At 38.5% G+C, this 12,883-nt stretch overlaps 1 protein-coding gene across 3 annotated transcripts; it reads left to right on the top strand.

Moving 5' to 3' along the window:
- The first annotated feature begins 2,336 nt into the window (after positions 1–2,336).
- Positions 2,337–12,671, top strand: slc16a3b (solute carrier family 16 member 3b). Of its 3 annotated transcripts, none has more exons than XM_017483784.3 (5): positions 2,337–2,506; positions 9,047–9,294; positions 9,538–9,681; positions 9,830–10,612; positions 10,718–12,671. In XM_017483784.3, the coding sequence occupies exons 2-5, from the start codon at positions 9,072–9,074 to the stop codon at positions 11,128–11,130; spliced, it is 1,563 nt and encodes a 520-aa protein (XP_017339273.1). In that variant the 5' UTR covers positions 2,337–2,506; positions 9,047–9,071; the 3' UTR covers positions 11,131–12,671. The 3 variants fall into 3 exon arrangements, with proteins under 3 accessions (XP_017339273.1, XP_017339271.1, XP_017339272.1); XM_017483782.3 differs by having other exon boundaries at positions 9,044–9,294; XM_017483783.3 differs by lacking the exon at positions 2,337–2,506 and adding an exon at positions 3,865–4,012 and having other exon boundaries at positions 9,044–9,294.
- The last annotated feature ends 212 nt before the right edge of the window (positions 12,672–12,883 follow it).

The raw sequence follows: 12,883 nt of genomic DNA, 5'->3' as shown, positions 1-12,883 counted from the left end.
TATTTCCCGAGCAAAACAAAAGGCACGTGACGAAACAGAAAACTGAAAACCAGCGGTCTTTGTTCCGAATCTTTCCAGTGAGTCAGTTCATTTGGTTCACAAATAAGAGTCGACTCTCTGTGCTCTCAAACAGCTCACTGCCACTTTCTAAACATTTTCTTTTCTCATTCTCGGGCCAGCTATGGCTATTTCATGAAAACGTATTTTTGTAGTTAACATTACTTTGAATTGCATTAAAAAGATGTATATAAATATATTTTTCTGCCTGATTAAAAAAAATTATTAACTTAATTATTTTGCATACAGATGCCTGCAGATGACTACATCAGGGAGCTATTATCTGGAAAACACAATGGGACCACAACATGAGCCCTTACCTAGTCCAAATTCAAATTTGATAATAATACCACAGAAAAGTAATATTTTACATACGTTTTCTAAGGGTATGTCCAGACATTTTCCAAAATCACCTTTTGGAGACTCCAAAGGACCCTTGGTAACCATGGACACATACCTAGGATGTGGAAAAGGCTACTACTCTTGAATGCTTTAACATACAGTCATAATTTTGGGTACTAATGAAAGGTGACACTTAGAGATAACATATACCATATTCACATTTACTATTAGTATTGCTGACAGAGTAACTGAAGCATAAACACATTAGAGTAGCTTTTCCCTTCTTGAAACTAAACTTAGTGCATATAAAAGAGTCAAAACAAGTGATATGGTGGAAAGCTAGACAAAACTTTTCTGTCTTTTCTGTATTCTACATCTTTACAGCTCACCACCACATCTCAGCAGTTCACACAATGAAACACAGAACAAACCTCCCCCACAATGGAACACACAAACCTCCCCCAGAGGCCAGCAGTAACACCTCAACACAAACACACACACACATTATATGCTTATATATTTTTTCTTTTTTTTATGTGTAAATCCATCCATCCATTTTCTATACCGCTTATCCTACTGGGTCGTGGGGAACCTGGAGCTTATCCCAAGGAGCATGGGGTGCCAGTCCATCGCAGGGCACAATCACAAACATTCACACACCCATTTATACACTATGGGCACTTTGGACATGCCAATCAGCCTACCACGCTTGTCTTTGGACTGGGGGAGGAAACCAGTGTACCTGGAGGAAACCCGAGCTGCACGGGGCAAATATGCAAACTCCGCACACACGCACAGGGTAGCGGTGGGAATTGAACCCCCAATCCTGGAGATGTGAGGTGAACCACTAAGCCACTGTATGCCCAATATATATGTATATTTACTGTAAAACACACACACACACACACACACACACACACACACACACACACACACACCAAACACCTGAAATTGTAACGGCCCCTGTGGGTCTCTTCTTGTAATTTCTTTCTTTCTATTGGTGTGTCTAGTGGATACCATTAAGGACTAATAATGGTAATGTTTTTAATGGTTTGCTGATTACTTGTAATGTTATTTGTATTGGAAACCATTCGAATTTTTGTGATGATTTCTATCATGTGGGTTTTTTTCAGCATGGTAACGAAATCAGCAAGACAGTGCAAATGTGCTTTGAAAATACAGTAAGCATCCCTGCATTAATATTATTGGCCTGCTTCATTAAAAAGATTATTTTACATTTATCCTGATACCTGATCACCATCCATGCACTGAAAGCAGGCCTTCCCTTCTCTGTCATACTGCCTTATACACACGCAACTTGGGTGTCAAACACACCTCGCAAGGTTCACACTAACGAACAGCACAGATGTTGAAAAGAGCATTTTGATTAAGCTATACTGAAAGAGTATATGCATCAAAAAAGAAAAAAGGGAAGAAAGAAGAGAAAACCATCAACGACTCATATATGCGAGTCGGCTCTCAAAAATCACCTTAAAGAGTCGGATCAAAGAGCCGAATTGTTCATGAACAACACATCACATCACTATAGTCTCTACCTGCCTGATATCACGTAGCCCTGGGTGCTCTGCTGTCGCATAGGGAACATATAGCAAATCCCAACGTGATGAATGGTTCCTTCTTGATGAAACATTTGACAATGATTATAGATTAACAGATCATTTAAAAAAACAACAACAACAAAAAAAAAACAATTCACTCGGAAGTAATTGCTTAAACATGTCAGACAATACACATTAAAAAATAATAAATGGGTCAGTGAATAATTGATTGATGCACAGATGCAGACGACCATTTTATTCACAAGCACGAGTTGTTCCAAGTCCTCTTCAATTAAAAGGAGAGCGAGTGAGAAAGGGGAAGTAGGAGGAGGAAGGAGAGGGGAAGGAGGAGAGAGGTGAGAGAGAGAGGAGGAGGAGGAGGAGGAGGAGGAGGATGCACATGCACGTAGCAGCGTTAGTAAAGCGCAGCAACTAAGCACGTCCGCATTCTCCTCACTCAGGTGTCTGTAGAACCTCGCCGAGCCTCAGCACATGGGAAAAGAGCTATGCTTCTGAAAGGAAACATTTATCAGCTGAAAATCGACAAGGTAGGCTATATGCGTATACTTTTAGAATTTCCTAGCGTTTGCCTGTGTACATGTCCAGGCTGAGCATGTTCCATGGCATTTCACTGTACGCGTAACAGGTCAAGCAGGATGAATGAATCACAAGTCATCACTATTGGCATATTTATTATTCTACCACACTGTTTATAAGCTGCTATGTATTTCTGAGTGTTTCTTCAACGGTCAGCAATTAAGAATCTTTGAGCTATTTCGTATCTGAAACATCGCAATTGGTTGGTTTCTTGTAGCCTAATATTTACAAGCTGTTCCGAATAGCCCCAATTAAAACAGCTCTAATTATATAGGCCTAAGCTATTTTTATTCACCCTGCCGTTTGATGTCGATTGATTTTGATAAGCCTGTAAATGAACTGAGTAGCAGGTTGTAACAAACAGCGCATTTGTAACTGTGTTTCAAAAATGATGCGCAGTCATTTCTAGGTTTCCTAGAATAACTTTACTAGAGGAGAAGTAGTACCCCAATCTAGTCACGTACACTATGACGTGCTGTGGTCTTCATCCTACCCAGAGTTATTCCATTACATGCTTGTACATTTGACATCAACCAAAAGAGGGATTTTTTTTCTTTCTTCTTTTTGCTAGATGTAAGTTAGATGGGAGTTTCAGTTAAGTAATTAGTTGATCCAAATCTAGCAGACCTACACAAAATGTACGTTTTGTCAACTTTAACATGTTCAATGAAGACCCATATGCCTTGTTTGTCTGTTTGTTTCAATTTATGTAAACTAATAGTCATGCTTTTTAATGTTTATTTTGGGATCCAAGCTTGCTACTTGAAAGATTAGGCAATTTTTTTTTTTAATGTCATACCTCTCTGCTAAATGGAAAATGAGGTAGATAAAAGGTTTGTTGTAATTAACATGGTTTTTCTCAAACGCAAGAAAGGTGAATGTTTGTTTGAAGGGAAAAATCTAAATATAGGTATCGTGACTCTATGTCTAATTGTAGACTTATAAACAAGATTACTAAACTGTGCCATGACTTGTTGCTGAGGTGGTACCCACAAGGGCTCTTTTAGACAGTTTGTCTGTATCTTTTCTGTAGAATGGTGCATGCAGTACAGCTTTACTCAAAAATGTAATCATGGTCCAATTATTATGGTACTGTAAGTCTCTTTTTTTAATATAGTGCAACTGGAAAGGAATGACTGCTTTACATGTGTTTCTGTGCTCATCATTATCCACAAATTGAGAACACCCACCTTTCAAGTGTTCGTTAACATTGACCTACTCAGCCAACAGTTGTCTCTGTGTGTGCGTTCATTCTGCATTCCCAAAGTCACTGATGTCTAATTATGGAGCTAGTGCCAAATAATATCACAGTTCTAATTTAGGCTGAGTAAAGTCTTTGAGTGCTGGGGGAAGGTTAAATAGTGTTTATCCATACTCCCACCCACAAAAGCCCCACAAGATATGCAGCCATGGACGCCGTAACACTCACATGTGGAAAGACTCCAGGGAGCAGCTGGGTAGGTTCTTAATGCATGTTAACTGCTTGCTTTATATACTGCTTGTGTGTGTTAATCATTGGAAATCCTCTTGTATTTGTAGTCATTAGCCATAAGTATGTAGCCATATGTAAAGTCATAGTAAGTAACAATACAGTGCCCTCCATTAATATTGGCACCCTTGTTAAATATGAGCAAAGAAGGCTGTGAAAAATTGTCTTTTTTATTGAAACTTTTGTTCAAAAAAAGGTACAAAAATATTCTGCTCTCATGGATATCAAAAAACTGCAAACAGAGCACAGGTTTATCATAAAAAAATCTTTGTTAAATATAGGTGTGCAACAATTCTTGGCACTGTTTTTAGTTAATACAGAGGTAGCCATATGGAAAAGTACCTCATGCGCATGGTTAAATATGATAGTGGTTCTTTAATGTTTTGGGGCTGTTTTTCTGCCAGAGGACTTGGACATTTTGTTCGGTACATGGCATCATGGACACAGATATTAAATGCAAACCTGACTGCCTCTGCCAGAAAGCTTAAAATGGGCCGTGGTTGTTGGATCTTCCAGCAGGACAATGATCCAAAACATGCATCAAAATCAACACAAAAATGTTTTACTGACCACAAAATCAAGGTCCTACCATGGCCATTGCAGTCCCCTGACTTGAAACCCATAGAGAACCTGTGGGGTGAACTGAAGAGGAGAGTCCATCATTGTTGACCTGGAAATTTGAAGGACCTGGAGAGATTCTGTATGGAGGAATGGTCTCATATCCCTCGCCATGTATTCTCCAACCTCATCAGGCATTATAGGAGAAGACTCTGAGTTGTTATCTTGGCAAAGGGAGGTAGCACAAAGTATTGACGATATATATATTTATGTATTTTTTGATAAACCTGTTTTGTTTGCAATTGTTTGATATCCATGAGAGTAGATTATTTTTATTTATTTATTTTTAACAAAAGATCAGAAGGTTAAACAATAGACAATTTCTCACACTTCTTTGCTCATGTTTACCAAGGGTGCCAATATTAGTGAAAAGCACTGTATACCCACACACAATCAATATAGTTTACTCAAGAGTGTTGAAGGGAAATTTCACATGGGTTGTTCCAATGACAGGATGTTTGTCATAGATCATGTTCCCCACACTGAGCTAATGCGTAATAGTGGACTAACTTGGAGTGTTAAAACTGGAATATTTTGTAACAGAAAAGGGACCGTTTCAAATTAAGCATCTCTGTTTTTACCATAAATGTTTAACGTGCATGTGTGTTTTACATTTGGGACATTTATTTAATTAATATGAAAATGCTTCATTATTCACTTACCCTGGTGAAAGTTTCAAAATGTAGCTGTAGTTGGGACATGTAGTGCTCTCGCTCCTTAGTAATTGAACAGATCTTGAGGTGCCACATGCTTTCCTGATGTACAGTGCCCTCCACTAAAATTGGCACCCTTGGTAAATATGAGCAAAGAAGGTTGTGAAAATTTCTTTATTGTTTAACCTTTTGATCTTTTTGTTAAAAAAAAAATCACAAAAATACTCTGCTCTCATGGATATCAATCACAAACACAACACGGGTTTATCAAAAAAAACTTTAAATATAAGTGTGCCACAATTATTGACACCACTATGAATTCATATGAGAAATTTGAAGTATATTCCCATTGATTATATGATATTATATATATATATATATATATATATATATATATATATATATATATATATATATATATATATATATATATATATATATATATATATATATATATATATATATATATTAGTTATTAGTTATTAGTTATTCATAACAATGGGTAAGATCAAGGAATATATGATGTGTGGCAAAAGGTCATTGAGCTTTGCAAAATGGGAAGTGGCTATAAGAAAATAGCACAAGCATTGAAAATGCCCATTTCCACCATCAGTTTAATAGTTAATAAGTTCCAGTCAACTGGAAGTGTTATGAATCAACCTGGAATTGGACGTGTGTCTGTATTGTCTCAGCACACTGTGAAGAGGATGGTTCGAGTGGCCAGAAAATCTCCAAGGATCACAGCTGGAGAATTGCAGAAGTTAGTTGCATCTTGGGGTCAGAAAGTCTCCAACACCACGAAGGGTTTCATGAAAAAAAAACCTATACGGTCATCCAAAAACAAACTCCAGTGTGTTCAGTTTGCCAGACACTACTGGAACTTCGAATGGGATCAGGTTTTATGGTCAGATGAAACCAAAATAGAGCTTTTTGGCAATAAACACCAGAGGTGGTTTTGGCACACAGAGAGGAGGACATATGGGAAAAGTACCCCATGCCCATGGTTAAATATGGGGGTGGCTTTTGTTTTGGGGCTGTTTTTCTGCCAGAGGACCTAGACATTTTGTTAGGATACGTGGCTTCACGGACACAGATATTAAATGAAAACCTGACTGCCTCTGCAAGAAAGCTCAAAATGGGCCGTGGTTGTTGGATCTTCCAGCAGGACAAATGTGAAGGATCTGGAGAGATTGTGTATGGAGGAATGGTCTGAGATCCCTTGCTATGTATTCTCCAACCTCATCAGGCATTATAGGAGAAGCCTCTGAGCTGTTGGCAAAGGGAGGTAGCACAAAGTATTGAATAAAATTGTGCCAATAATTGTGGCACACATATTTAACAAAGATATACATTTTTTGATAAACCTGTGGGGGGTTTTTTGTTTGTTTGTTTGTTTTGCAGTTGTTTATCCTTGAGAGCAGAGTTTGTTTTTCTTTTTTTAATTTAACAAAAGATCAAAAGTTTAAACAATGGACAACTTTTCATAGCCTTCTTTGCTCATATTTACCAAGGGTGCCAATATTAGTGGAGGGCACTGTACACTGTGTTCCTTAAGAAAAAAAAAAGTATTTATATTCTCACTATTGTGGGAAGTTGCCTAATGTTGTTTTTAACCTAGGGGGGGGAAAGATATCACAGAGGTGGTTGAATTTTTAATAGAGGGAGTTGAAGGAAACAATGATTGATGAGCAAAGTCCAATTAACTGTAATTATATGGGATTAGTATGGATATGTTCTGTGACGGACCATGCTGAACAAAAAGTAAATGCAGACAGAGCTGATATGCAATATAATTGGGGGGAAATAACTGGGGTATGATGGGCAGAACTGTCCCTTCATTATTTTATTTGATCTTGGTCAGGGTTGCAGTGGATCCAGAGCCTATTGCAGGAAAACTTGGATGCACTGTCAGCATGGTCTTTAAATTCTGGCTGTAACAATTCAACTAGACACCTAATTCGAACTGCTGTTACCCTAACCTGGCAGTTACTAATGACCAATAAATGAATGCTGTAAAATGAATAGCACAACACCGAACATGGTCTTTGTTTGTCCTGCAAGCTTTGTATCTGACTACACCCATGCACCTATAGTGAAGTAAAAAAAAAACAATTTGCTAGTGCAAGAAAAGTGAACAGTGCACATCCAAATAATGTCTTTGTATTTGGGTACATAATTACTGGGCATAACATTCATGAGTAAGTAATAAGAAAGTGGAATGTTTTCAAGACAGAAACCCTAAACTATAAGTACAGGGTATTTAAAGAGGTCATATGATGCTTTTGAATGCTTTCCTTTTGTGTGTAATGTATCTGTTTCTGCCTGTGTAAGATCTGCAAAGTTACAAAGCTCATAGTCTCCCACAAAAGGATTTATTCTAAAAGAGAGCACTGCTCCAGACCTGCCTAAAACACCTCGATTGAAGTCCAGATATTATTTCTGCAAAGATCTACTTCACAATTTGAAATATCAGCATAATTCTGCCATAATTAAAAAAATATAAAAATTAAAAAAAAAATTTTTTTTTATATATATATACATTTTTAACTGTGTCTTATTCTGTCGCTTCAGGACATAAAGTTGTTACTGTGAAGAAGACAAATTAAACCATTATAACATCGTATCTGAAGGTTAAGAGAATTACAAAATAAAAACTTACCACTGTGAAAGGTTCTGCTCAAGTTGTGCTTGCCAAGTTGGGTCGGACTGATCTGCTTGATCATCCACATTTTCAGAGTCTGACTCTGACTCGATCTGATACGGTAAAACCGACGACGACATTAACTGTGTTTGATTGCTTTAAAAGCTGAAGCTTGCGATTATGGTAAGGGGCGTTACATATCCAACACACACTTTTTGTCCAATCACAACATAATGGGTCAGCTGGCCAATCAGAGCACTCTGGGCTTTTTGGAAGGAGAGGCTTAGGAGAAACCTGAACTCAGAGTGTTTCAGACAGACTGGGAATTGAGGTACTTCAAAAATGTACAGTATGTGAAATATTTTTTAGTTTATTTCAAAACATTAAAGCATGTTAACCTATTCTATTACACCCAATAAACAGAATAATTAACTTTTAAAATCATCATATCACCCCTTTAAAACAACAAAATATAAACCACACAGGAGGACTAAAAAATACAATGATCATTGATGGTAGTTTGCTAATGATATATTGATCTGAATCTTTTAATGAGTTGTTCAGCTCCTGGGGCACATCAGAAAGGAATGGACAGCTAAGCCTCTCTGAGCCACATCTCACATAAGCCATGAACTGGCTAATCACGTGTCTGTGTGGTCATATGGCATAATTAAGCAACAGTAATATAAAGCACTTAATGTTCTCTGTTAAATTCTGTAAGGCTCTTAGCAATGCTGAGTGGCCAACTGTTCACTGATGGTAGATAGTGTGTTAGGAAATCTGTTGGGAACTGTTAGCGTTGAGAAGCACCAGTGTACATTAAGTATGTCGGAGATCTGTTTTTATTGGCATTTTAAACTTTCATTCCGCTAATAATTTTGCTCTGACAGTTTTTCTTATGCACTTTCCATTTGGCCACCAAACTGGGACTGTTTTGCTCACATATAACTTCACTCCGTATGTCCATTTATAGCTGTAATAAGTTGATGAGACCCAAGGAGAGTATACTTTTCCTGTTTGTCTATGTTTAACCCTGGCTTCTCTCTCTCTCTTTTTTTTTTTTTCTTTTTCTCTTTTTTCTCCATAGTAGCTTCAAGTGACTTGAACAGAACATCATGGGGGGAGTGGTGGTGGATGATGGACCCAGTGGCGTAAAGGCCCCAGATGGAGGATGGGGCTGGGCCGTGCTCTTTGGCTGCTTCGTCATCACTGGATTCTCCTACGCTTTTCCTAAAGCTGTCAGCGTCTTCTTTAAGGAGTTGATCCGGGAGTTCGGCGTGGGCTACAGTGACACTGCCTGGATCTCCTCTATTCTGCTGGCAATGCTCTATGGCTCAGGTTGGCACACTGTAGAAGTGTAAAGGATGAATGAGCTGTAATATGGTTTAATTTTTAGAGCTAAACAATATTAGAGTTCTTGAGGAAAAAGTCAAACCGAATGTTTTTTTGTTTTTTTTTAAACATGCGAAACAGCCAAGAAAGACTGTATTGCCTGCATATAACTAAGATAACCTGCCTTTTGTATGAATTGAAATGAATAGCTGGAGAATTAAGATTTGATTCATTCATTATTATTCACAGGTCCCTTGTGTAGTATTTTAGTAAATCGCTTCGGGTGTCGGCCTGTGATGATGGTGGGTGGTCTCTTTGCTTCTTTGGGGATGATCTTGGCATCCTTCGCAAACAACATTATTCAGATCTATCTCTGCACTGGAGTAATCACAGGTGAGTTGTTCATATCAATACTTTATTTTCTTTTCAAACTGTTGAACCAAATAACGGTCAGTGTGTAAACAGACTCTTGATTGCAACTAAGGTTGGGACAGGCACCCTTAAGCTAATACTTTCTAATAAAATGTCGGGTCTATTGCAGGTTTGGGTCTGGCCTTGAACTTCCAGCCTTCACTCATCATGCTGAATAGATACTTCAGTGAGAAAAGACCCTTGGCCAATGGACTGGCTGCAGCTGGGAGTCCTGTAGCACTGTGCTGTTTATCTCCCCTGGGCCAAATTCTTCAGTACAAGTACGGCTGGCGTGGTGGTTTCCTCATCCTGGGAGGCCTACTGCTTAACTGCTGTGCATGTGGAGCCCTCATGAGGCCATTGATGGCACCAAAGAAGATTGAGGAAGACCAGGATGCAGCAAAAGAAATCGAGAAAAAGCCAAAACCAAAATGCAAGTTGCTGGACTTAAGTGTCTTTAAAGACCGAGGGTTTGTCATCTACACCATTGCAGCAGCTATTATGGTGTTGGGTCTGTTTGTGCCTCCAGTGTTTGTCGTTAGCTATGCAAAAGAGCTGGGCAATGAAGACACCAAGTCTGCTCTTCTGCTCACCATTCTTGGTTTTATCGATATCTTTGCTAGGCCAACGTGTGGCATTATTGCTGGACTGAAGTGGGTGCGCCCGCGGTGTGTTTACTTCTTCAGCTTTGCTATGATCTTTAATGGGACCACCGATCTTATAGGCTCCATGGCAAAGGACTACACAGCACTTGTAATTTTCTGTATTTTCTTTGGTATCTCCTATGGAATGGTGGGAGCCTTGCAGTTTGAGGTTTTAATGTCTATTGTGGGAACAGAGAAGTTCTCCAGTGCAATCGGGCTGGTACTCCTGGTTGAGGCCGCTGCTGTGCTAGTGGGACCACCCGGTGCAGGTCAGTTCACATTATTATTCGCTCTCCTATCTTAGCATGATATTAAAAGGTAAAAACTCTTTAAAACAGCATTTAAAAAAAAAAAATGTTTTTATTGGATCACAGGTTTGCTCCTGGATGCCACCAAGGTCTACATGTATGTTTTCCTGCTAGCAGGCTGTGAGGTGGTCCTCTCAGCTATTGTACTTTGCATCTGCAACATGCTTTTTATCAAGAAGACACCTCAGCAGCCTGAGCCATCTGCCAGGATGGAGATGGCTATGACCGAAACTGAGATGGAGCAGCTCAACAAAGTTTCTCAAGATGACCAAGAGAACCATGGTGAAGGGAATGAGTTAGAGCCTAAGTCAGGAGAACAGAGTACAAAGGTGGAAGAGCCGAAAGACACCACAGAGGACCCAGACAAGCCAGAAGCGGCAAGTCAAGATGAAGGTCAGGTGGACTCTGTAGAGCTTGAGCTTTCTAAAGGAGCGACCAAAGCAAATGGTGGGGTAGTAGAACCCGAATCTTCTCTGTGATGTCAGTACCGTGATAGAAATAGACTTCGACTGTTTTAAAGTCGTCAGAAAGAACTTTTGTGTTCACGTTTGATGTTTTGATGTGTGCTTTCTGTACTGCACTGAGATATCTCGTGGTTACAGGTACATTGGTGGTTGAATTTCAATGGCATTTAGAACACTTTATCCGATTACATGACGGCATGAAAATAGATTTTTATGCACTCCAACAAAAACTAGGTACCACAAATTTAAAGTAAGCTATGTGTACAAGGATATGTAAGCAGGCAAACTATTATTAAAGTATTGGATTAAAAATTACTCTCTTAATGGTTATTCTGTTAAACTTGCACTAGAGCGAAACAGCAACTCGGTCATTAAGTACTCAGTATCTAAGAAGGGATTAGGTGGTTCAGCAGTACTATTTAAAGGACTTGCCCAGATTACTAAATGTGCACCAGAGAGATTATTTGTATTTTAGATTAATTACCAAACCAACAGCCAGTAACCGTTCATAACCATTATTGTCAACATACTTGATCTCCATTGCACACAATGTTGGCTACTGTGTAACAGGTTCATTGTCTATCAAGCTTACGGTAAAGGATTATTTGTGGCATATGTCAGCATACATTATGCAAATTGTTGTTTGGGTATAAAATTATCTGCTGCAAGTGACCGTCAAATGCATAACAAATAAATGTCCATATGTCTGTATTGGAGACCCATTGGTTCTACTTGGGGTGACTGTTTTTTTTGTTTTCATTGTGTTACAAAAGTGAAGTTTTAAAATGGGCTCCTATGTAAAGTTTGTATCAGTGTTTCCAAGTGACTGTGCAGTGCAACTTCAGTCATCTACTGGTTGAAGCACATTTTAGTAGGTCCACCCCCCCCCCCCCCCCCCCCAAGTCACACCAGATTTTACTCACATGCTCATTAACAAGCCATTTGTGAGCTAAATTAGGTGTGTTCTAGCAAAAGCAAACATTAGTACTGAAGTGGCAGGAAACAACTGAACAAATACAAAGCAGTGGAGCTTGAATTAATTTTGGGATTAATAAGGAGGTGAAATCACCAGTGACACTGCTGTCATGTAAAGGTTATAGCATTACTGTTAGAAGCTGCGTTACAGTATTTTTCATTATTTATCACTGTTTTTTAGTTATTGTTACTAGATATTGCTATTGTTTAGTGACTTTTTAAATTTATATTATAAAATATAGATTCTGATGTTTTGTTTGGAGTAAAAACAAAATGTCCAGCAGTTTAAGGATCTACTATTCATGACTACCTATCCAGCATCTTGTTTTGTTCAGTAATGAGACATGTCTGATGCAAGATTCTTTTGTGAACCAGCCGAGTATATGTGGTGCTTTTAGTTGATGATTTTAAAATACTTGAGAGTTGGCTGTGCCTTAAATCTGGAATGAAGTTACAGCAAACATCAAGAGGAATATTTTAAAAATGGTAGTCCTTACATGTGTTTTTTTTTTTTTACTCGATGCTGTGTATGTGTCTATATTTCTGTATGATGCTGAATAAAATTCTTAACTGAAAGACAATGCTAAATGATGCATGCTCATTCTAAGTGTGGAATAAAGCAGGTAAAGGCATGCTGTTATAGAAAAATAATCAATGGTAGGGTGGTGTGATATCTGACACAAAGGCCATTAGCACCACAAAGTTAATTGTTCCTATAAGAGCATGTCTTATAGGAGCATAAGAGCATGTCAAAAGTGTTTTATTCCTCCTATACAGTTCTGCCATCCATTTT

This window comes from Ictalurus punctatus, chromosome 13 (assembly GCF_001660625.3).
Source record: "Ictalurus punctatus breed USDA103 chromosome 13, Coco_2.0, whole genome shotgun sequence".
NCBI lineage: Eukaryota > Metazoa > Chordata > Actinopteri > Siluriformes > Ictaluridae > Ictalurus > Ictalurus punctatus.
The sequence above is the reverse complement of the archived record's forward strand: the minus strand, read 5'-3'. Positions and strand labels throughout refer to the sequence as shown.